At 34.9% G+C, this 25,986-nt stretch overlaps 1 protein-coding gene across 4 annotated transcripts in view; it reads left to right on the top strand.

Moving 5' to 3' along the window:
• The window catches only part of CEP57L1 (centrosomal protein 57 like 1), a 61,652-nt gene that overhangs the window by 25,167 nt on the left and 10,499 nt on the right, over positions 1–25,986 (top strand). For 3 of the 4 annotated variants that reach the window (XM_027089177.1, XM_027089181.1, XM_027089189.1), the window contains exons 2-5: positions 8,254–8,474; positions 10,013–10,192; positions 11,352–11,473; positions 25,235–25,351. In XM_027089177.1, coding sequence (XP_026944978.1) covers positions 8,312–8,474; positions 10,013–10,192; positions 11,352–11,473; positions 25,235–25,351 — 582 coding nt within the window. In that variant the 5' untranslated portion in view covers positions 8,254–8,311. Of the gene's footprint in view, positions 1–8,253; positions 8,475–10,012; positions 10,193–11,351; positions 11,474–25,234; positions 25,352–25,986 lie in introns of those variants that run through there. The other variant, XM_027089196.1, reaches the window with a different exon arrangement.

Below are 25,986 nucleotides of genomic sequence, written 5' to 3'. Positions count from 1 at the left end.
TCTTTAAAATTGGAATAATTGTGCATTATAGAGTTGCTCTGTGGATTTTAGTAAATTAATTCACATAATAAGCATTCAATAAATGTGAGGTATCCCTAGTTTTATTATTACCGTGCTATTTCTTTTGCTTATACACTTGATCTTTTTCTCTACCCATTCTCTCACTTTCTTTTGACTGTCAAATCCTACTCATTCATCCTTTGTTTTTCAGTTTAAGAACTAGCTCCTCCAGGAAGCCATCTCTGAAACCCCCAGACTTGTTTAGATGCCCGTCCTCTGGGTTCCCATAGCACCCTTTTTAGTATAATTAAGCTATGAACATTTTAAGGGCTGCCAAGGACTATGTTTTACATCTTTGAGTGGTTAATGAATAAAGTGTGATTGTTTTATTGTTTCTTACTTGTTTTAGGTTGGGAAAGCAATTAGAAAGGGGAGGGATATATTCTACTAGAGTCAAGTAGACAGTTCATAAGCAGGCAGGAAGAGAAGAGATAGCAAGAGGTGAAAAGACAGAAAACAAAATCTGTAACAGTCTGGAACTTTCCAGTGAAAGGGCAAACAATCCAACAAATATCAGTGTGGTTCTCTAAGTATCATTGTGCATAATTAAAATTCTATTGTGATATCCTTAAGGTTAAATTGTGTTGAGTATACTCTATCTAAAATGAAAAAAAGTAGGTTAAGCATTTTAGAAATATTTCTTTTAAAACTAGTTGAAATAAATTTTGGCAATTAAATAGGTAAGCTTTAGTTATTTATCATTGTCCAACAGCTCATTCGCCCTTGGGCTGCCTGACTAATCAGTACTCCCGTAATTAATTCTGATTATTGTGTGTGCTCTATCTGTGGGAGAAAAAAAAATAGTAAAGGCCAAGGAGGATTTGTAGCAACTAATCTGAGTATTGTTAACTTTAAAATTCATTATTTGTTGACTCAATTTCTAAATTCTTTCTACATGTGATAAGTTTGCCATCAACCATTCTAAAGGGTGTTGACCCAAAACAGACTGCCAGATATTTCTCCAGCAAAAATGGGTTTATTTGGGATCAGCAGAAAATTACAATTTGGAGTCTGCAACTGTGGTGAGCCCTGTGCAAATCCCTGCAGCGCAAGGGAAGGCGAACTCTTTTATAGAGGGGAAAGGAAGTTGGGAGAGCTATAGTAAACAAAGAGTCTATGGCTTTTCATTGGCTGAATCCTTGCCAGGAAAGAAGAGTATTTCTTCTACCTGCTGGACTCAGCTATGTCGCAGGGCATAAGAGCTCCCCCTTCTGATCTCTCTACTCTATTTAATTGAGGTTTCTGTTTATTAATTTTTTACAAGAGAAATGGTTAGAAACACAATATGCAAAAGTATATACCAAGGTATAATATGTGATTTTTTAAAACTTAGGATAGTATTTATAGAATTGTTGGGTTTAACTATGACAAACATTAGTGTAAGAAGGTAGGGAAAAGTTGTTGACATATCAAATTAGTTTCAGGGGATTCATTTTACAAGTATTTTTTGGATTAGGCCCTGAGGATACAATGCCCCTTTGCAGAGCAAAGCAATTTAGATTGTAGAAGCTTATAGAAGAAATAAACATAATTGTCCTCCCTGAGATTATGTTGATATAAGAGGCATAAGACCCTTAAAAATGAAAAGATATAAGTGCTTCTACAAATATCAATATAAGCCATTGATACTCTACATCTTCACCATTTTCTACCTCTGTAGAAATCTAATTAAAAGGAAACTATTTTAGTAAGTTTTTGTTTCTTATTATAAAACTAATATGTATTTATTGTAGAGAATGTATAAGGTAGAAATAAGAAAATAAAAATCTATTGTCCATCTAGTAACATTTAATATATTTACAATTATTATTTATTGTATATAATATATTATAATAAATATTATTTAATACATATATAGTCTTTTATGCTTATCTTTGTCCTTTTTAAAAATTGAGCTATAGTTATATAATTGTATATCCTTTATTCACTTTATATTGAATCAGGAACACTTTCTCTGGACTGAATATTCAAGATAAAGTACAGGTTAAGATGATGGAGAGTCTAATCATTTAAATAATCTCAGACATTTTTAAGTTTTAAACTTATTTATATTCAAGTTCAGTAAGGAAAAATTTAACTTTCTGATTATTAGATAAAATGTTCGTAAGTCTAGTTATCTTAAATCCACAAATTAATATGTTTGCTGGAAATCAGGTAGCTCTTACAGCATAGCATTGAGAATTAACTGTACACGTAACAATTAGATGCTGTATTATAATTTATAAAATATTTGTAAAAGATTGCTTTGTACTCTTTAAAAAACAAGATATTTTACTCATGTAATCATATTTCTTCTATTCAGACTCATTTAGGATAATGAGATTGAAGAATGGTCAATAAAATTTTAATAATTATGAAATAAGCAAACCAATTTTATTGGGTATACTGCTAGCTAACTCACCCCCTGTGTTTTTTTCTCCCTTTTCATTGTCTCTTGTTTGTCTTTTTTCAACAGTGAGATTGCAAACTATTTGACTGCAGAAGCTATGCCCTGTGTGTTTATTTCTACAGGGCATAGCATATTAGATGTAGATACTAAAGAATTACTTGTTCTTACTTTGACTTTGTCTGTGGGCACCTCAGATTCAACTATATCTAAAACATGTTCATTGTTTTCCATCAGACTTGTATCTCCTTTTATATTATTTCTTATTTCTGTTAATGCCACCACCATCTCTTTACTTGCCCAAGTGAAATTTTGGAGTGTGGTTTTGATTCTTTCCTCTCCCCCATTTCACATATCTAGTTGGTTCCTAAGTCCTTTTGATTGTATCTTCTAAGAATCTTCCATGTTGATCTCATTTACTACAGTCTTAGTTCAGGCCTTATATTTTTTCTCATCTTAATTACTTCAGTAACCTCTTAAATTGTCTCTCTGCCTGTAATTTCTTCTCCCTCCAATCTACCTCAGGGCCATCTGAATAAACTCAGAATACAAACCTGATCATGTTATTCCCCTTTATATCCTTTATTAGCTCCCTATTGCCTGATCCTATAAAATACGAACTACTTGTGTGATATACCAAATCCTTTGTGGTTTGGCCCTCATACACCTTTTTAGCCATCTCTTATTGTCAACATTTACTCACTGTGCTCAAGCCAAATTCACTAGGATCTGTCATGTCCCTCAATGATTATATCTCTTAATTATGTTTTTCCAAATTTTGTGTTCCTGTTAAGCCTTTTATTGTTTGCTTGTTTTGATCTCTGTCTTTCACATCTTTCCTCAATGTCGTAAGCCTTTGTTAAACAACTTATATTTAAGAGTGGAGCACTAAAAAACTGATTGGAAATTCCAAATCCGTCCAATCCATTCATTTTATTGTCTTTAGTATCTTTGTTAACTTGGGCTAGTCATATTCCCTTGATAAGGATCTTCCCGTCTCCACTTGGATATGTAGACTGCCAGTATTCTGTGTACTGAATCTTCCTCCTTTCAGTCTGGTTCCCCACCCTCACCTGTGCTGAGTGTCTCCCAATCCAGAGATACTCTAAAAGTCCCTCTTCATTAAAACAACAACAACAACAACAACAACTACTGGTCTTCTTCCCAGACGAGGGGATAAAGCAGTCTTTTGGTTGTATGGAGAAGCAAAGGAGATTTGGGCATATAATTTACGTCTAAATTAAACTTTCATCCTATTCTCTAGGTTTCAGCCCTATCTTAACAACTTACAAATTTACTACAGAGGTGTAGCTAATTCATGAGCCATTTTGGAGGTTCTATAGGGTAAACTTAAAAGTCACTTTTATTACTTGAGTTAGGAATCTGCCTTTTTGCATTAGCTAAGTCTGTTATTACTTGTACATCTGTTTTCCATTTTCCAAAGTTATGTTGTTGTCATCTTTTCTGATTTCTTTGTCCTTTCAGGTTTATCTTTTTTAAAAAGTTTTAATATTGTTTTAGTGGGTTTTGAAGAGGAAGCAAAAGTCAGTGTATATGTTCGCTCTCCCATATTTACCTAAACTACTCTTTCAAAACTGTTCATAATTCCAAATTATTTCTGGCTTTACTTATCTCTCTGTCAATCAGAGTTAGATAATCCCTCTTCTGTGCTCCCATAACACTCTGTGTATGCTTTTGTTATGGAACTTATCCCGTTGAATCATATCTTGTTTTTAACTTGTCTCTCCTGCCACACATCGTTGTACAACCAATCTCCAGAACTTTTTCATCTGGCGAAACTGAAATTCTACAACTCCCCATTTACCCCTCCCCTCAGCTACCATTCTGCTTTCTGTTTCTATGAGTTTGACGACTCTAGGTACCTCATATAAGTAGAATCATACAGTATTTGTCTTTCTGTGACTGGTTTATTTCACTTAGCATAGTGTCTTCAGTGTTCATCCGTGTTTTAGCGTGTGTCAGAATTTCCTTCTCTTTTTAAGGCCAAATAGTATTACATTGTATGTATATACATTTTGTTTATCTGTTCATTCATTGATGGACGTTTGGGTTGTTTCCACCTTTTGGCTATTGTAAATAATGCCATTATGAATATAGGTTTACAAATATCTATTTGAAACCATGCTTTCAATTTTCTTTTGGATATATATACCTAGACATGTCATCATTTTTTATGACGTTGACATTTTTTAAGAAAACAGTCCCCCCTTTATAAAAAATAGAATGTTTTCCATTTGTGGCTTTTGTGATGTACTGAGATTCAGGTTACACATTCCTGGCCAGAATGCTGCATAAGTGATTGCAAATATTATCTTCTGCTTTTCTTTTGTCTTTCAAATTTTTTCATAATTTCTATATGTTGTAGAATGAATTTTCATGTAGTCTTTGTATCTTTTCCTTTATTTTCCTCCTGCCTTTAAACACAAAATATCTTGCCCCCTTCTAAGATTATTTTAACTATTCACTGTTTTTTTTTATAATTTTTAAAGTTAAAAAAATTTTAACTCTGTAGGTTATTTGAAGTTCTGTACTGATGTGTGCTATTATGGAAAGGTTTAACTGGATTTTTTCCCTAGTTTTTCTAACATCATTCATTGAATGAACAACAAATGAAACATTTGTTGAATCCCATGGAAGTATTTATGTGAAGTTCTTAGATTTACTAATTTCTATTGACCAGTCAGTTTTTATATCACTGTCTTAACACCTTAGTTATTATATGTTGTAAATAATAGGTTGTAATATCTATTAGAGCATCTGTAAGGCAAATTCCTTAACCTCAAATTATTCTACTCAATTGTAAGAGTACTTTTAAAAGTAATATACATTAAGAATAAAATAAAGTTAGTCCAGCCTTTACTGTGTTTGCTCTTTGGATAAGTTAATCTAGATGCATACACAAAGAAAACCAGATAAAAGAAGCAGAGCTGTTGATCTTTCTCCAGTCTCTCCAAGGAAAAAATCTAAACTTGAAAGAATTACCAGTACGGAAACAGAGAGTCCTCCATTTCAAGAACCCATTGTAGTATCTCTGACTGCTTCCTAAATGCTGTCTCCCTAATAGTCCTATGAGATTACACAAAGATGATGCCACCAGCAGGAATAGACATTGGTTATTTAAAGGGACCATTCTGGAACAATTACTTCCCTCAAGAACGAGTGAAAATGCTTTGCAGTTAAGTATTTGTGTCCAGCACATTCTTTAGAGGGGATAGTTTCTTCATGCAGTGGCACCTTAGTTGCAGCCAATTAAGGTGTCTTAATTTTATACACCATAGAGGCAATGGATAATTTCCCTGATTGTTTACAAGCTGTCAGGAATGGTTCCAGGCATAACTTGAGTTTTCCTAAGCTTTACCAGGCTATTGATACAATCGAGGCCCACATTTTACAGCCCTTTGCCCCTACCTGTGGGACAGAATACTCCAACAAGAATTTCTGAGGTCTTTTCAATAACCTACAGCTAGACCTCATACCAAACATTCACATTCCTTGGAGGATGGGGCTTAGGCAGCTCTCTGTATTTTCAGAAAACTTCCTCTAGAAAATTCTCTCATACATGCCATGAATATGTCCTTTCCAGCTGCTCTGTCACTCTCTTGCTGTCTCTCTCTGGCTGAACAGTACTACCAATGCAACAGAACTCTTAAAGTGCCAAAACTGTGTTAGTGACCTCTGGCAACTTCCCCCTTCATTGGAATATAACATCTTATACAAAGCAAGGCAGCTAGTGCCTCAATCTTTTATAGAGATCTTGGTGAAATATTTCTCACTTTTTACTTCCAGCCCTCTCTCTTCCCTACAGCCATGTATAAGTAGATGGGACTAGGTCAGAGATGAATTAAAATGACCACCACCATACTCTACTCAGAATCACTCCTCCTCTTCTCCACCAATTAAGGCTTTGATTTTGGATCAGGGTTTCTGTACATCTGTCATATTCCTTCAGAGTTTTTCTCCTAGGATGCCTCGGTTCTTTATGTAAATAAGCTTTGAGTAGTTTTTAAGCACTTGTTTATAATACAGGGCTAGATTGTAAGGGTTAAGCTGGAACCCCTATTACAGTGAGAACCCCATGGCTTGTTTTCTCTCATTTCTTTACTGTTTCCTTTCTTTTCTTCATATACCAGTAGGTTATTACTCTGCTTATGCCAACTTTCAGATGTGTTTACACATTTAATTAAAATAAACTTTGGTCTAATTTTTAACTTATTGGTATCTTCTGAGTAGTCATTTCATATACGCTAAAACCCTTGAATTCTTTTTAATTGGTGCAAAAATTGACTTTGTAAAATAATACTATATTTGGGACAGAGGAAGCAGACAGTCCTCCCAAGGACTTCAGTGTATAGTGACTAATGGCAAAATTTCATTCTTTTCATTATTGGAGAGACTCAGCAGGAGCTGAAAACTGAATCAGATTTCTCGAGTAACTCCAAAGTTCTTTGGATAGTTTCAACCACATACCTCTCTCTGAAGATGTACAACCATGTTCAGAACATCTGTACTTTGGGGCCCTGCCTTTACTTTATTGTGAGCCAGCTGTAACTAAATTTGCTCTCTTATTTTTTGAGGGAACAGCAACTTAGATAGATGCAGTCTCCCATGGGGAGCAGACAGTGTCTAAGCAGCAAGAACCCAGAGGGACAGAGACATGGTTAGTAAATGGTAGCTGGTGCTAATAACAAAAGCAAAAATGATCGCCTCCTAAGATCAAAGAGCATCAAGTATTCTAGCAAAGCTTCCTAGGCTCTATACCCTCTAATTTAGACTGATGAGAATGTCCTGGAAGACTACACATCATGACAGTGGCTAAAGTAGAAAATCCTATTGAGTGAAGTTATGTTCCCTGCCATCCCAGGAAATACAGTCATGGAAGTATCTTCCTTTGCCCTGTGAATTGGGAAGGTAGTGAAATCACTGAAATTTTACAGTTCTCAAAAATTAAAGTAGGCTAATTATAATTCTACAAAGGAATTCTAAATTTACATTTTAAAGCAAGCTTTCATTCTAAAAATTGTGCTGGTAAATTGTTTTGTGTATAAACAATTTTCTGTTTCTTTCAGTGTGGTTATGAGTTAATTTATTTAACATTGACTATAATCTATTAAGTAGAATACATTTCTAAAATATTTAAATTACAGAAAGGAAAATAAAATGATTTGGGAACATTTAAAAATTATCTGCTAAGATGGTTAAAAGAGCTCTCCAACAAACATACAAAAAAAGCCCAGAATGACAAGGTAAAGCTATTTTAGATTTTCAGATTTTGGAACCCTTCTAAACTACATGATTAGAATGCTAGTGCATTAAGTGGAGTTGTGTCTTATTCAAGGGTTAGACTCAGAAATTGATATATCCAAAATTATCCTTGAAAATCCCTTAGGAGGCCAGTACATTAGAGTCTTAGAGAATCATGTTATGTGGGTGGCTTGTGTTTCAAAGCTGTGTTGTCTTTTAGAATATATACTTTTCTCTCTGAACCCTAGAGTCAAACTCTTTTAGAGGGGTGCTCAGATGATGAACTTATGATCAACTGAGAAACCAGCAAATTCACACCACGCATGTAACGCTCACTCCAGAGCATATACTCATTGAAAGTCAGGCAGAATTGTCTATACTGTTTATAGAGTAAATAGTCATTTTTCTTTCTTTTACTGCTGAATTTATTATAGTTGAATTTGTGATAATTAACTTCGTAAAGACAAAATTCCACAGTATATGATTATGTATTTATTTTAAAGTTTCATCTGAATTTTTGTCTAATGTTTTTGTCATTCACATAGGAAAGAATGATGCTATACTGTGCTATTCCTTTACTGGCACAGTACAGAAGTACAGATAATGGATTCTGAATTAATGCACAGTATAGTAGGAAGCTATCGTAAACCTCCAGAAAGAGTGTTTGTTCCATCAATCGCCCAGAGTGTTGAATCATCTCAGACTCACTATTCTGTGAACTTAGAAGTTACCTCTCCTAAAATGCTTCGTAGTCCAAATAGCCAAGGTAATGCTAATAAAAAATCTTATTTAACATTAGGGGAATGGTACAAAGTATGTTATACAAAACTTTTCATTTTTATATAGAAAATAAGATGATTGTGTATTTAACTAATCTTAGTAAAACTGCTCATTTTGACTCTGTTTCTTAAAGTTTCTGTAAACTTAAGTTACTTAACATTTTTTTATTTTGGCTTCTTCAGCTATAAGATGAAAATTAATATAACCAGCTAAGCACATATTACAGGCTTATCATTAAAACGTCATTAGAAAATAGGAAAATACTCTCTGAAGAATAAAAGGTCAGATTTTCAGAATCCTTCTAATAAACAAGATGATTAGAATACTAATGAATTAAGTAGAGTTGTCTTAGTCAAGGATTAAATTCAGTAATTTCATATATCTGAAATTACCCTTGAAAATTCTTCATGAATCCAGTACATTGGAGTAACTACAAAATACAAGTAATATAACTTTTAAAATACAAGCTTAGGAGGATCTTAAAATTGAATTAGGAAAACATTTATGACTCCAGGCATACCTACACCATTACAAATTACTTTCTAAGATGATGATAGTCACGTTGTTTTTTAATCTTTTATAATAATGGTTGCCATTATTAAATAGACTGGCTTTGTGGAGCAAAGCAACTGAAGAAATAATAATCCAAATCAAAAAATAATCTCTAGCAGACATCTTTCTAATTGGATATAAACTATTTGAAAGTTAACTTATAACATTTATTTATATTCAATTATCTCTAGTTTTTTATAATTTAAAGTTGTAACTGAGAAGAAAATGTAAGACAATATTTGAAAATTTTATAACTGAGCTTATCTGAATCATGAAGATATTAATATAGCTGAAAAGAAATCACAGTAGTACATGTGTAACACTTATAATCTTTCAAGCCTGACATCAGTTAAACCACTAGGTTGTAATTTTTTCTTAATGGAAGAAACTATGTTCTATCTCATATGTCCTAATTATTAACATTATATCTTGGACAAAGAAACAATAAATGTTTCTGGTTTGACTGAAACTGAATACATGAAGAACTGAGAAAAACTTTTAACTTTAAACCTAAGTTTCCTTGTTAATTAGTGGGCACTATATTTTAATTTTCTTTATCCATGCTCATACTCTTATGCCTCCCAACCTTCCTCCCTTTCTCTCCCTCTCTGTCTCTCTCTCTCTCTCCATATACATATATACACACACACACATATATACATATACATATATACATATCTTTTTGCCTTAATTTGAATATATTTATTTTATTAAATTTAGTGATTATTAGCTTTCTCATATCTCAAATTTAGGAAAGTACTAAATACAATCATAAATATATTGTTTTTGTAAGATATGTTAGAATTTGTCCCTCTTTAAAGTTTTGTCATTTTTCTTTTTGATGAGGAATATAAATTACTTATTTTTTTTGGTTCACTAACAAAAACATACTGCTCACTTTTATATGCTACTATGATTGTTAAGTGTTCAAAAATTCTCACTTAAAATATCAAGCAAATTTTTTTTCAACAGCTCTTATTTTAGCCTTAAAAACTCTTCAGGAAAAGATTCATCGTTTAGAGTTAGAGAGAACACAAGCTGAAGATAACCTGAACATTCTTTCCAGAGAAGCGGCACAGTATAAAAAGGCCTTGGAGGATGAAACAAAGGAGAGAAATCTGGCACATGAGGAACTAATAAAGCAGAAAAAAGGTAAGAACATTCAATAGTTCTCAGAAACAAGTGGTTACCAAAGTTTACAACTTAAAAATAATAAGCCCAGTCTAAGAAGATTTACTCAAATATCTTTGTTCTTATATGCATTCGAACATTGAGGGCTTGTTCTCAGACATTTTGGTATTTGCATTAAATGGATGTAATTTTGAACTTACCTCTATTATATCTGTTATCCCTGTTCATAAATTTTTGAGATTAAAAGAAAAATTAGACAACTTGTGTTTAAGAATTATAATATTTTCAGAATACCAACAAAATGCAATATGTTATTAGCCCATAATATAATTGGAATACTTCATATTTTCACTAGTTTTTTTTTTAATTAGAAAATATAAAGCAATACTAGTAATTAAACAACATAAAACAATAAAAATTAACTTAAAAAATTATATTTAACTTAAAAGATTAATTGGAAGAAATGGACAGGTAGGTGGAGGCTTCTGTGGAAATTATGAAAAGGACTTCTGGACATCTGTTTTAGAGATTTAGAACATAAGTTCTTTATATAATTTCACTTAAAAATTGTGGCTTTTTTTTCCTTGTAACACTACATCACCCTCATAAACAAGGTTCAAATTTGTGTTTCAACTTATAAATAGAATGAAGAAATGGGGAGGAAAAAAAAACATCCCAAGGTAATTGGACAAAAGTAGAAGAAAGAGCTGAGGAAAGTAACGAATTAAAGAATTAGAACGAGGTTGCTTATTATAAATAGAATTAACTGTGCAGTTAGTAGTCGAGAACAGAGGAAAATGGGAATGGTAGAATGCATATACCTGAGTTTCCTGAAAGAGAAGAAATGTATTGTTAGGAAAGAGACTTTAGGTCCTCTATTTTCCAGATGGTGTTGTTTCCCAGGAAGAGCCAGGTTTTTTGTTATCCCACAGGTTACTGACATCCTTCCTTTTCAGAAGTATGCCCTCTGGGAGTTTATGAGGAGGCAACGTTAAATTGGTTATATATAATTAATGAGATACACACAAAATATATGTTCATAACTTTGGGAGAGTCAATATTTAGAACTAAAGAACTCTTGAACTTTTAGCTGTTGATTGAATTCATAGAATACATTTCTTGTTATAACTCTCTGATCTATGTGATAACTAACTGACTCATTACTTTTTCTTTTTCATAGATATAAGTATGCAGTTAAGCTCAGCCCAGTCTCACTGTACCCTTCTAGAGAAACAACTAGAATATACAAAGAGAATGGTTCTCAACGTAGAGCGAGAGAAGAATATGATCCTAGAACAACAGGTGACCATATTTTCTATAGTAATATAATATAATATATATTTTTCGTTGTGTATTTTTTTTAACAAAGTGAATCAGTTATACATATACATATGTTCCCATATCTCTTCCCTCTTGCGTCTCCCTCCCTCGTACCCTCCCTATCCCACCCCTCCAGGCGGTCACAAAGCACCGAGCTGATCTCCCTGTGCTATGCGGCTGCTTCCCACTAGCTATCTACCTACGTTTGGTAGTGTATATATGTCCATGCCTCTCTCTCGCTTTGTCACAGCTTACCCTTCCCCCACCCCATATCCTCAAGTCCGTTCTGTAGTAGGTCTGTGTCTTTATTCCTGTCTTACCCCTAGGATCTTCATGCCTTTTTCTGTTTCTTAAATTCCATATATATGTGTTAGCAAACAGTATTTCTCTTTCTCTTTCTGACTTACTTCACTCTGTATGACAGACTCTAGGTCCATCCACCTCATTACAAATAGCTCAATTTCGTTTCTTTTTATGGCTCAGTAATATTCCATTGTATATATGTGCCACATCTTCATTATCCATTCATCCGATGATGGACACTTAGGTTGTTTCCATCTCCTGGCTATTGTAAATAGAGCTGCAATGAACATTTTGGTACATGACTCTTTTGGAATTATGGTTTTATCAGGGTATATGCCCAGGACTGGGATTGCTGGGTCATATGGTAGTTCTATTTGTAGTTTTCTAAGGAACCTCCATACTGTTCTCCATAGTGGCTGTACCAATTCACATTCCCACCAGCAGTGCAAGAGTGTTCCCTTTTCTCCACACCCTCTCCAGCATTTATTGTTTCTAGATTTTTTGATGATGGACATTCTGACTGGTGTGAGATGATATCTCATTGTAGTTTTGATTTGCATCTCTCTAATGATTAATGATGTTGAGCATTCTTTCATGTTTTTGTTGGCAGTCTGTATATCTTCTTTGGAGAAATGTCTATTTAGGTCTTCTGCCCATTTTTTAATTGGGTTGTTTCTTTTTTTGTTATTGAGCTGCATGAGCTGCTTATAAATTTTGGAGATTAATCCTTTGTCAGTTGCTTAATTTGCAAATATTTTCTCCCATTCTGAGGGCTGTCTTTCAGTCCTGTTTATGGTTTCCTTTGCTGTGCAAAAGCTTTGAAGTTTCATTAGGTCCTATTTATTTATTTTTGGTTTTATTTCCATTTCTCTAGGAGGTGGGTCAAAAGGATCTTGCTGTGATTTATGTCATAGACTGTTCTGCCTATGTTTTCCTCTAAGGGTTTGATAGTTTCTGGCCTTACATTTAGGTCTTTAATCCATTTTGAACTTATTTTTGTGTATGGTGTTAGGGAGTGTTCTAATTTCATTCTTTTACATGTACCTGTCCAGTTTTCCCAGCACCACTTATTGAAGAGGCTGTCCTTTCTCCACTGTACATTCCTGCCTCCTTTATCAAAGATAAGGTGACCATATGTGCGTGGGTTTATCTCTGGGCTTTCTATCCTGTTCCATTGATCTATATTTCTGTTTTTGTGCCAGTACCATACTGTCTTGATTACTGTAGCTTTGTAGTATAGTCTGAAGTCAGGGAGCCTGATTCCTCCAGCTCCGTTTTTCGTTCTCAAGATTGCTTTGGCTATTCGGGGTCTTTTGTGTTTCCATACAAATTGTGAAATTTTTTGTTCTAGTTCTGTGAAAAATGCCAGTGGTAGTTTGATAGGGATTGCATTGAATGTGTAGATTGCTTTGGGTAGTAGAGTCATTTTCACAATGTTGATTCTTCCAATCCAAGAACATGGTATATCTCTCCATCTGTTTGTATCATCTTTAATTTCTTTCATCAGTGTCTTATAATTTTCTGCATACAGGTCTTTTGTCTCCTTAGGTAGGTTTATTCCTAGATATTTTATTCTTTTTGTTGCAATGGTAAATGGGAGTGTTTTCTTGATTTCACTTTCAGATTTTTCATCATTACTGTATAGGAATGCCAGAGATTTCTGTACATTAATTTTGTATCCTGCTACTTCACAAAATTCATTGATTAGCTCTAGTAGTTTTCTGGTAGCATCTTTAGGATTCTCTATGTATAGTATCATGTCATCTGCAAACAGTGACAGCTTTACTTCTTCTTTTCCGATTTGGATTCCTTTTATTTCCTTTTCTTCTCTGATTGCTGTGGCTAAAACTTCCAAAACTATGTTGAATAAGAGTGGTGAGAGTGGGCAACCTTGTCTTGTTCCTGATCTTAGTGGAAATGCTTTCAGTTTTTCACCATTGAGGACGATGTTGGCTGTGGGTTTGTCATACATGGCCTGTATTATGTTGAGGAAGGTTCCCTCTATGCCTACTTTCTGCAGGGTTTTTATCATTAAATGGGTGTTGAATTTTGTCGAAAGCTTTCTCTGCATCTGTTGAGATAATCATGTGGTTTTTCTCCTTCAGTTTGTTAATATGGTGTATCACGTTGATTGATTTGCGTATACTGAAGAATCCTTGCATTCCTGGAATAAACCCCACTTGATCATGGTGTATGATTCTTTTAATGTGCTGTTGGATTCTGTTTGCTAGTATTTTGTTGAGGATTTTTGCATCTATGTTCATCAGTGATATTGGCCTGTAGTTTTCTTTCTTTGTGACATCCTTGTCTGGTTTTGGTATCAAGGTGATGGTGGCCTCATAGAATGAGTTTGGGAGTGTTCCTCACTCTGCTATATTTTGGAAGAGTTTGAGAAGGATAGGTGTTAGCTCTTCTAAATGTTTGATAGAATTCGCCTGTGAAGCCATCTGGTCCTGGGCTTTTGTTTGTTGGACGATTTTTAATCACAGTTTCAATTTCAGTGCTTGTGATTGGTCTGTTCATATTTTCTATTTTTTCCTGATTCAGTCTTGGCAGGTTGTGCATTTCTAAGAATTTGTCCATTTCTTCCAGGTTGTCCATTTTATTGGCATAGAGTTGCTTGTAGTAATCTCTCATGATCTTTTGCATTTCTGCAGTGTCCGTTGTTACTTCTCCTTTTTCATTTCTAATTCTATTGATTTGAGTCTTCTCCCTTTTTTTCTTGATGAGTCTGGCTAATGGTTTATCAATTTTGTTTACCTTCTCAAGGAACCAGCTTTTAGTTTTATTGATCTTTCCTATTGTTTCCTTCATTTCTTTTTCATTTATTTCTGATCTGATTTTTATGATTTCTTTCCTTCTGCTAACTTTGGGGTTTTTATTGTTCTTCTTTCTCTAATTGCTTTAGGTGCAAGGTTAGGTTGTTTATTCGAGATGTTTCCTGTTTCTTAAGGTAGGATTGTATTGCTATAAACTTCCCTCTTAGAACTGCTTTTGCTGCATCCCATAGGTTTTGGGTCATCATGTCTCCATTGTCATTTGTTTCTAGGTATTTTTTGATTTCCTCTTTGATTTCTTCAGTGATCACTTCGTTATTAAGTAGTGTATTGTTTAGCCTCCATATGTTTGTATTTTTTTTTTACAGATCTTTTCCTGTAATTGATATCTAGTCTCATAGTGTTGTGGTTGGAAAAGATACTTGATACAATTTCAATTTTCTTAAATTTACCAAGGCTTGATTTGTGACCCAAGATATGATCTATCCTGGAGAATGTTCCATGAGCACTTGAGAAAAGTGTGTATTCTTTTGTTTTTGGATGGAATGTCCTATAAATATCAATTAAGTCCATCTTGTTTAATGTATCCTTTAAAGCTTGTGTTTCCTTATTTATTTTCATTTTGGATGATCTGTCCATTGGTGAACGTGGGGTGTTAAAGTCCCCTACTATGAATGTGTTACTGTCGATTTCCCCTTTTATGGCTGTTAGTATTTGCCTTATGTATTGAGGTGCTCCTATGTTGGGTGCATAAATATTTACAATTGTTATATCTTCTTGGATCGATCCCTTGATCATTATGTAGTGTCCTTCTTTGTCTCTTCTGATAGTCTTTATTTTAAAGTCTATTTTGTCTGATATGAGAATTGCTACTCCAGCTTTCTTTTGGTTTCCATTTGTATGGAATATGTCTTTCCATCCCCTTACTTTCAGTCTGTATGTGTCTCTAGGTCTGAAGTGGGTCTCCTGTAGACAGCATATATATGGGTCTTGTTTTTGTATCCATTCAGCCAATCTGTGTCTTTTGGTGGGAGCATTTAGTCCATTTACATTTAAGGTAATTATCGATATGTATGTTCCTATTCCCATTTTCTTAATTGCTTTGGGTTCGTTTTTGTAGGTCTTTTCCTTCTCTTGTGTTTCTTGCCTAGAGAAGTTCCTTTAGCAGTTGTTGTAAAGCTAGTTTGGTGGTGCTGAACTCTCTCAGCTTTTGCTTGTCTGTAAAGATTTTAATTTCTCCATCAAATCTGAATGAGATCCTTGCTGGGTAGAGTAATCTTGGTTGCAGGTTTTTCTCCTTCATCACTTTCAATATGTCCTGCCACTCCCTTCTGGCTTGCAGAGTTTCTGCTGAAAGATCAGCTGTTAACCTTATGGGGATTCCCTTGTGTGTTATTTGCTGTTTTTCCCTTGCTGCTTTTAATATGTTTTCTTTGTATTTAATTTTTGACAGTTTGATTAATATGTGTCTTGGCATATTTCTCCTTGGATTTATCCTGTATGGGACTCTCTGTGCTTCCTGGACTTGATTAACTATTTCCTTTCCCATATTAGGGAAGTTTTCAACTATAATCTCTTCAAATATTTTCTCAGTCCCTTTCTTTTTCTCTTCTTCTTCTGGAACCCCTATAATTCGAATGTTGGTGCATTTAATGTTGTCCCAGAGGTCTCTGAGACTATCCTCAGTTCTTTTCATTCTTTTTTCTTTATTCTGCTCTGCAGTAGTTATTTCCACTATTTTATCTTCCAGGTCACTTATCCGTTCTTCTGCCTCAGTTATTCTGCTATTGATCCCATCTAGAGTATTTTTCATTTCATTTATTGTGTTGTTCATCGTTGCTTGTTTCATCTTTAGTTCTTGTAGGTCCTTGTTAAATGTTTCTTGCATTTTGTCCATTCTATTTCCAAGATTTTGGGTCATCTTTACTATCATTATTCTGAATTCTTTTTCAGGTAGACTGCCTATTTCCTCTTCATTTGTTAGGTCTGGTGGGTTTTTATCTTGCTCCTTCATCTGCTGTGTTTTTTTCTGTCTTTGCATTTTGCTTATCTTACTGTGTTTGGGGTCTCCTTTTTGCAGTCTGCAGGTTCGTAGTTCCCGTTGTTTTTGGTGTCTGTCCCCAGTGGGTATGGTTGGTTCAGTGGGTTGTGTAGGCTTACTGGTGGAGGGTACTAGTGCCTGTGTTCTGGTGGATGAGGCTGGATCTTGTCTTTCTGGTGGGCAGTTCCACGTCTGGTGGTGTGTTTTGGGGTGTCTCTGGACTTATTATGATTTAGGGCAGCCTCTCTGCTAATGGATGGGGTTGTGTTCCTGTCTTGCTAGTTGTTTGGCATAGGATGTCCCGCACTGTAGCTTGCTGGTTGTTGAGTGAAGCTGGGTGCTGGTGTTGAGATGGAGATCTTTTGGAGTATTTCGCCATTTGATATTACATGGAGCTGGGAGGTCTCTTGTGGACCAGTGTCCTGAAGTTGGCTCTCCCACCTCAGAGACACAGCACTGACTCCTGGCTGCAGCACCAAGAGCCTTTCATCCACACAGCTCAGAATAAAAGGGATAAAAAGTAGAAAGAAAGAATTAGAAGAAGAAAGAAAGGAAGGAAGGAAGGGAAAGAAAGAACGAAAGGAGGGAGGGAGGGAGGAAGGAAGAAAGGAGGGAAGGAAGGACAAAAGGAAAGAAAGAAGATAAAGTAAAATAAAATAAAGTAAAATATAAAGTTATTAAAATAAAAAATAATTATTAAGAAAAAAAAATTTTTTAAAAAGCAAAACGGACAGATAGAACCTTAGGACAAATGGTGGAAGCAAAGCTATACAGACAAAATCTCACACAGAAGCATACACATACACACTCACAAAAAGAGGAAAAGGGGAAAAAATCATAAATCTTGCTCTCAAAGTCCACCTCCTCAATTTGGGATGATTCGTTGTCTATTCATGTATTCCACAGATGCAGGGTACATCAAGTTGATTGTGGAGCTTTAATCCGCTGCTTCTGAGGCTGCTGGGAGAGATTTCCCTTTCTCTTCTTTGTTCTCACAGCTCCCAGGGGCTAAGCTTTAGATTTGACCCCGCCTCTGCATGTAGGTCCCGGAGGGCATCTGTTGTTTGCTCAGACAGGACGGGGTTAAAGGAGCAGCTGCTTTGGGGACTCTGGATCACTCAGGCACGGGGCGGGGAAGAGGCACAGAGTGTGGGATGAGCCTGCGCGGCAGAGACCAGAGGCACAGAGTGTGGGATGAGCCTGCGCGGCAGAGACCGGCAGGACTTTGCACCCGCCTGAGGCGCGCCGTGCGTTCTCCCGGGGTAGTTGCCCCTGGATCCCGGGAACCTAGCAGTGGTGGGCTGCACAGGCTCCCCGGAAGAGGGGTGTGGATAGTGACCTTTGCTCGCACACAGGCTTCTTGGTGGCGGCAGCAGCAGCCTTAGCGTCTCATGCCCGTCTGTGGGGTCCGCGCTTTTAGCCGCGGCTCGCGCCCGTCTCTGGAGCTCCTTTAAGCAGCGCTCTTAATCCCTTCTCCTCTCGCACCAGGAAACAAAGAGGGAAGAAAAAGTCTCTTGCCTCTTCGGCGGGTCCAGAGTTTTCCCCGGACTCCCTCCTGGCTAGCCGTGGTGCACTAACCCCTTGAAGGCTGTGTTCACGCCGCCAACCCCAGTCCTCTCCCTGCGCTCCGACCGAAGCCCGAGCCTCCTATAATATGTTTTTAAAGAATATTTAATGTCATGGGAAGATTGTCATATTAAAAATCTTAAATAGGATATAAAGCTGTATATAGGAAATTTCCAGTTACGGTGATACATACTAGGTCATTTGGACCAACCTTTTTGTAGAGGAAAACACAAAAAACTGGACAGAAAATTAAAAAGAAAGGGAGGGAGGGAGGAAGAAAGGAAGAAAAGAAAGTACACAAAGGCATTGTAGAGTTAACAAAGTGATGTAAAATCACCAATTCAAAAATCTGTGTGCAGACTTAAATCCAAAGAAGTTGAGCTCTAGAGAGGTTAGTTTCAGGTCCCTTCCTTCTTAGGGCATTTCTGATTCCAGAAGAGTCTGTTGAGAGGCTAAATAATACTTTTGAAAGCCATGGTTATGGGGCTAAGGAAATTAGAGTCCAGGGCCTGCCAAGAGTAGGAACTGTGGTATATCTTCTGTGCTCTGAATGCTTTGTAATGGTGAACAAGAAGAAAAACAACCCAGATTACAGCTCTGCTCTAGGTTATCAGAGTAATCCAGAAAATCTTAGTCCCCGAAATTGGATTAAAGTGATCCTGGATGGCTAATGTTCCCAAGGACCTCAAATTATTTCTATAAACATCTCTTCTACATAGTGAGAAACTTTCAGTCAAAGATAAACAGGGAGAAGGAGATAAAGCACTATGAAAAGAGATAGCATACATAACAGACTATATAAACACTCTCATAAGTTATCTCCAGCTAGGTACTGGCTCTGGAAGAGAGAGACTTTAAAATAATTATGCTTGCTAAAATCAAGGAGACAGAAGATAGGAACAAAATTTTCAGTGGAGCATTAGAAACCATAAAATGGCAGAGCAGATTTGAGAAAGAACCAAATAAAAATTGTAGAACTAAGAAATACAATAAGTGAAATTTAGAACTTAATGGTGGATCTAATAGCAGATTAGAAGAGATAATTAGTGAACTAGACGCTGAAACTGTCCAGATCAATGAAGAGACAAAACAATAGTAAATTTAGAAAAGAGAGTAAGAGGCAGAAGTTAGAGTGAGGTCAAATTTATCTGTGATTGGAGTTCCAAAAGGAAAAGAGAAAGAATAGGACAGAAACAATATTTGAAGAGATAATGGCTGGGAATTTTAAAAAATTGATTTAAAAAAAATCAGACCACAGATTCAAGAAGATAAAACCGAAGTAGGAAAAATAAAAAGAAATAATAAGACAAGAATAAAATCCTAAGAGCTGCTGGGCGGGGGGGAAGGGTATGTTCAAAAGGACAGCAATTAAAGTAACAGTGGACTTCTCAACTGAAAATACTGAATCTGGAAGAAAATGGATATAATTAAGGCAGTAAAAGAAAATAACTACCAATCTAGAGTCCAATGCCTGGGGGAAATATCCTTCAGAAATAAAGGTAAAGTGAAGACATTTTAAGACTGACAAAATCTGAGATAGTTTGTTACTAGGAGATACATTCTAAGGAAACACCGAAGGACATTATTCAGACAGAAGGAAAGGTGTCTTAGATGGAAGGTCAGAGATGCAGGAAGGAATGAAGAACAACGAAGATGGTAAATATATGGGTAAATCTAAATGAATATTGTATAAAACAGCAATAATAATGTTTTATTTATGTATTTAAATATATATAAAGGATTAAAATTAATGAGAACAGAAGCTCATAAATTGGGAACTGGTAAATATAGTTTAAGTGTTCTAAGATCTTTGCTTTATGTTGGAAATGGGTAAAGTACCAGTCAATACTGGATTTTAATGGGCAAGAATTTAATAGGTTTTTCAAGGAACTGGAAAAGTGATTCTAAAATTTATATAAAAAGGAAAGGTCCAAGAGTAGCCAAGCTATTCCGAAGAAGAATAAGGTGAGGTCTTACTGTATTGATGGTATCAAAATTAACATGATAGGGCTTCCCTGGTGGCGCAGTGGTTGAGAGTCCGCCTGCCGATGCAGGGGACACGGGTTCGTGCCCCGGTCCGGGAAGATCCCACATGCCGCGGAGCGGCTGGGCCCATGAGCCATGGCCGTTGAGCCTGCGCGTCCAGAGCCTGTGCTCCACAACGGGAGAGGCCACAACAGTGAGAGGCCCACATACCGCAAAAAAATAAATAAAAATTAAAATAAAAATTAACATGATATTTGTATGGATAGACACCCGAATAAAGGAATAGGATATAGTCAGACACACTTATGTGGAAACTCAATATAAAACAAGGATGCCACTGCAGAACATTGGAGAAAAGTGAGACTTCAGAAAACAGTTTTGGGAAAATTGGTTATCTGTGTGAGAAAAAAAAACAGAAAGAAATTGATCCCTACCATACACGAAAATCAATTCCAGATGGATTAAAGACTTAAAAGTAAACGTTGGAATTTTTAGGAGCAAATATGGAACAATATCCTTATGACCTTGGAGTTAAGGGAGATTTTTTAGGCAAGATACAAAAAGTAACAAAGCAGTAGAAAAGTGGGCAAAGTTATGAAGAGGCATTTTGCAGGATAAAAGGAATCACAAATGGTCATACATTTATAGAAAACTTGATCAATCTCATTAGTAACCAGGGAAATGCCAATTAAAAGCACAAGATATCTATCTATTCACCTATTCACATTTTACCTTATAAAATAACGTAGAAATTCCTATGCTAGCTAAAAATTGTAGATCAGTGACTTTTAACCATTTTTTAAATGTTTTTATTGAAGTATATAATTTACATCTAGTGAAATACACAGGTCTTAAATGTACAGTTCAGTGATTATTGATAAATGAATATGCTCATGTAATCCATAGTCCTACCAAATAACAGAACATTTTTTTAATAAATTCATTTATTTATTTATTTTTGGCTGCGTTGGGTCTTCATTGCTGTGTGTGGGCATTTGCTAGTTGCGGCGAGTGGGGGCCACTTTTCATTGCAGTGTGCAGGCTTCTCATTGTGGCGGCCTCTCCTGTTAACGGAGCATGGGCTCCAGGCACGCAGGCTTCAGTAGTTGTGGCATGTGGGCTTAGTTGTGGCACACAGGCTGTAGAGTGCAGGCTCAGTAGTTGTGGCTCATGGGCCCAGTTGCTCCATGGCATATGGGATCTTCCTGGACCAGGGCTTGAACCTGTGTCCCCTGCATTGGCAGGCAGATTTCCAACCACTGTGCCACCAGGGAAGTCCAACAGAACATTTTTATCACCCCAGAAATTTTCTTATATCTCTGCCAAGTTATTCCCTGTTCTATACCCACCTCCCAACAACACAACTACTATTCTGATTTATTTTACTTCAGATTAAGTTTGCCTGTCCTAGAACTTCATATAAATTGGATCATAGAAAATGTACTTTTTTGTGTCTGGTTCTTTGGTTTAACATAAAGTTTTTTAGATTAATCCATGTTGCTGTATGTATCAGTAGTTCATTCCTTTTATTGCTGTATAGAATTTCATTATATAGATATGCCACAAGTTGGTTATCCATTTTTCTGTTGATGGACATTTGGCTTGTTTGGAGATATTATGAATAAAGTTTGGAGATATTATGAATAAAGCTGCTATGGACAGTTTGGAGATATTATGAATAAAGCTGCTATGGACATTCTTGTACAAATTATTTTGTTACCATATGTTTTAATTTCTCTTGGACAAATATCTAGTAGTAGAATTGCTGAACCACAGGGTAGGTGTATGTTTATAAGAAACTGTGAAACTGTTTTCCAAAATATTTTCTTCTAAAAGCTTTTTGTTTTCATTTTTTTCCTGTGATCCATCTGCAATTAATTTTTGTATGGTGAGAGGAAATATTCAAGGTTAAATTTTTTCCATGTGGATGCCCAGTTGTTCCAGCACCACTTGTTAAAAGATTTCTTTTCTCCTGTTGAATTCATTGGGCACCTTTGTCAACAATCAATTGGCAAAGATAGAAAAAGTCTGTTTCTGGGACTCTGTATTATCTTTTGGTCTATTCTTACACTAATACCATGTAGCTTTATAATAAGTCTTGAAATCAAGTAGTGTGAATCTTCCAGCTTTGTTCTTTTTGTTGTTATTATAGATCCTTTGCACTTCTATATAAATTTTATAACCAGTGTAACATTTTCTAAAAAATAAGTCTGCTGAGATTTTGATTGGGATATTGTTAAATCTATAGATCATTTGGGGAAAAATTGATAACTCGAAAATATTGAATCTTCTGATCCATGAACATAGTATATTTCTCTATTATTTCAGTCTTCTTTACTTTCTCTTCATAGTGGTTTGTAGTTTTTATGAGAGGTCTTGCACATCTTTTGTTAAATTTATCTCTAAGAACTTTGTATTCTTAATGTTATGAGCAATATTGGACTTTTTTTTCATTTTTCTATTACTAGCATATAAAAATGTAATTGATTTTTATGTGACTTTGTATCCTGCAGCCTTGCTAAATTTATTCTAGTAGTTTTCATATTTTCAAAGGATTTTCTTTATACACAATCATGTCATCTGTGAATAAAGACAGCTTTATTTCTCCTTTTCCAAATTTTTTGGCTTTTATTTCTTTTTCATACTTTATTGCTCTGGCTATTACAGCTAGTATAGTGTTAATTAGGAGTAGTAAGGACTGACATCTTTGTTTTGTTTCTGATCTTTGGGAGAAAGATGCCAGTCTTTCACTAGGATATTACCTCTAGGTTTTTCATAGTTGTTCCTTATCAAGGTGTGGAAATTACTTTCTATTCTTAGTTTGCTAAAAGCTTTTATTGTGAATGGGTATCAAATTTTGTGAATTGCTTTTTCTACATCTAGTGAAAGGGTCATATGATTTTTCTCACTCCTTCTGTTAACATGGTAAGTTACACTGTTTGATTTTCAAATGGTAACCAACATTGCATTCCTGGTATAGACCCCAATCAATCTTAAAATAGTATTCTTTTTTTACATTGCTTGATTCAGTTTGCTAATATTTTGCTTAACTATTTTTGTGCCTTTGTCCATGAGGAATCTTGGTTTGTAATTTTCTTATAATGTCTGGTTTTGGTGTTATGGTTTTGTTGGCCTCATAAAATTAGTTGGGAAGATTCCTTCTTCTATTTTCTGGAAGACCTTGTATAAGAGTAGTGTTATTTCCTCCATAAATGTTTGATAGAATTCAAATTTGATAGATGCTATCTGGGACTGGAGTTTTCTTTAAATGTAAAGTGTTTTTGAATAATGAATTCAATTTATTTGTAACAGAGATTGGGCTACCCAGATTTTCATTTCTTCTTGTGTCTTTAGAGAAGTCCCTCTTTCATTCCTGATATTACTAAGTTGTATTTTTGCTCTTTTTAAAATTATCACTCTACCTATCACTTTATCAACTTTATTGATTTTTTCAAAAAAAATTTTTTTTAAAGTTTTGTGTTCTGTTTCATTGATTTCCACTTCATTTTTATTATTTCCTTCCTTCTATTTACGTAGGGTTTAATTTGCTATTTTTTCCCTACCTTTGTATGTTAGAAACTTAGATTATTGATTTTAAAACTTTTATTATTTCTTTTTAAATGTTATATCTTGTGATTAAAACTATCAAGTTCCCTGTAAACATTGCTTTACTTGCATCCCACAGATTTTGATATTTTGTATTTTCATTATCTTTCAGCTAAAAACATTTTTTAAGTTCTCTAGTGGTTTCTTCTTATATTCTATTGACTTCTCTTCTTGTACTTTTTCCCTTCTCCTTCTCCTTTTTAGCACCTTCTCTACAGGTTAAAATATGTGTTCTTAACGTACCGCAGTCTGCCATGAATTAGTATTAAAACATTCACATGTAATATTAGATCCTTACCACAGTATGCTTCCACTTGTCTCCCTTTGTGCTACAGTTTTCATATATTTTATTTCTACATATGTTATATAACTCACAATACATTGTTTTTGTTTCTGCTTTAAATGATCAGTTTTCCTTTAAAGAAAATTAAGAAACGAGATATTTATCCACATTTTTACCATTCCCAGTGCTTTTTATTTCTTTATGTAGAATCAATTTTTCATCTAGTGTCATTTCCTTTAGTCTGAAGTACTTCTTTTAAAAGTATGCTGGGAATTCTCTTAGCATGTATTTGTCTGGAAAAGGCTTTATTTCACCATCATTGGTGAAGGATAGTTTCACTGGATATAGAATTCTAGTTGATGCTTTTTTTCTTTTAGCACATTAAAGCTGTTCTCTCAATTGTCCTCTGGATTTCATAGTTTCTAATGAGAATTGTTATCTTCATTCCTCTGTGCGTAATGTGTTATTTCTCAGGCTGCTTTTTTTCCCTTTTATCACTGGTTTTCCACCATTTGATAATGTGCCCAAATGGGGTTTTCTTTGTATTTATTCTGCTTGGGTTATTTTTTGTTTGTTTGTTTTAGATTCTTGAATATGTTAGTTAATATTTTTCATCAAAATTGGAACATTTTTAGCCATTATCCTTCAAATAATTATCCTTGTCTGACTTCTCTCTCCTCTCGTTCTATAACTCCAATTGAATGTTAGACCACAGGTCACCAAGACTCTGTTTATTGGTTGTTTCAGTTTTTTATTTTTTTAGAGCAGTTTTAAGTTAATAAAAGATAGTTCTCTGTATGTTTTATTCCTCTGATAGTTACTTTGCTATGTTATAGTTAGAGAGGGGGTAAATCAGTGACTGGTTTGGTCACCTTGTGAATAACACCTTTATTTATTTAATACACGTTTCACTGATGATGTTTTCCATAGTAAGAAATACTATATAAAGATACATAGAAGATTTTGTTCCATTGATCTAATATCTTTTTTTACACATTATATTTGTTTTTTAAAAGTATTTTATTTTCTTGTTTTTTGCTCATAAGCACCTGAAGTATGTACATGTATGTGCGTGTTTCTTATGACAGATTTATATTATACTTTGAATTCTTAGAAATTGTATTACTCTTGAGCCATTGGCATCACTTGCCAAACTTAGGTTTTGTTTTTTTCCTTTCCAGGCCCAGCTTCAAAGGGAAAAAGAACAGGATCATATGAAGCTGCAAGCAAAACTTGAAAAGCTTGATGTCTTAGAAAAAGAATGTTTTATACTTACAACAACTCAGAAAACTGCTGAGGTAAGCTTCTACTTGTTTCTTTGAAGTGGTGATGCCAGGAATAAATCTTTAGTATTAAGCATAATTACACTGTATGTGAATATGCAGTAAAATGAGATTCGTAAAACTTCATTAACAACTTTTAGTAATCCAGATATGAATTCCTGCCTATAGAGATGAAAAGTTAATATATTCTATCACAGCATGAATGAGCTTGCCTTTTGATGTGAAATTGTAGTTTTGGTTTCTTCTGCAATGACAGAACATTTTCATTTGTTAAGTAATTTACCTAAAGGATATTGAAAAGATTGCCTTTCACCACTTACAATTAAGTTAAGCCTATTCTAGATCCTGTCCTGAAATACCCTCTCCTTTTCCACCCAAATCCTATCCATTTCATAGGACTTTCTCCCAGTCCTGCTTCCTCTGTGAAGCCTTCCTTGAGTTTTCCAACACTCAGGAAGCTCACCCTTTGAAATAGTACTGTCTTCCTATTCTAAACTACACCATGGATATAAGATGAAATACTTATGTGTATAAGGTTATACAGTATATACATGGTATGAGTCAAATCATATCATTTCATGTATATTACTGTTGTTTCCCTAAGTACAGCATAAATAGATGTTTGTTGTAATTTGTCTATATTTTGAATG

Source organism: Aethalodelphis obliquidens, unplaced genomic scaffold, assembly GCF_003676395.1.
Source record: "Aethalodelphis obliquidens isolate GAN/ISIS:26980383/991018 unplaced genomic scaffold, ASM367639v1 scaffold3, whole genome shotgun sequence".
NCBI lineage: Eukaryota > Metazoa > Chordata > Mammalia > Artiodactyla > Delphinidae > Aethalodelphis > Aethalodelphis obliquidens.
The sequence above is the reverse complement of the archived record's forward strand: the minus strand, read 5'-3'. Positions and strand labels throughout refer to the sequence as shown.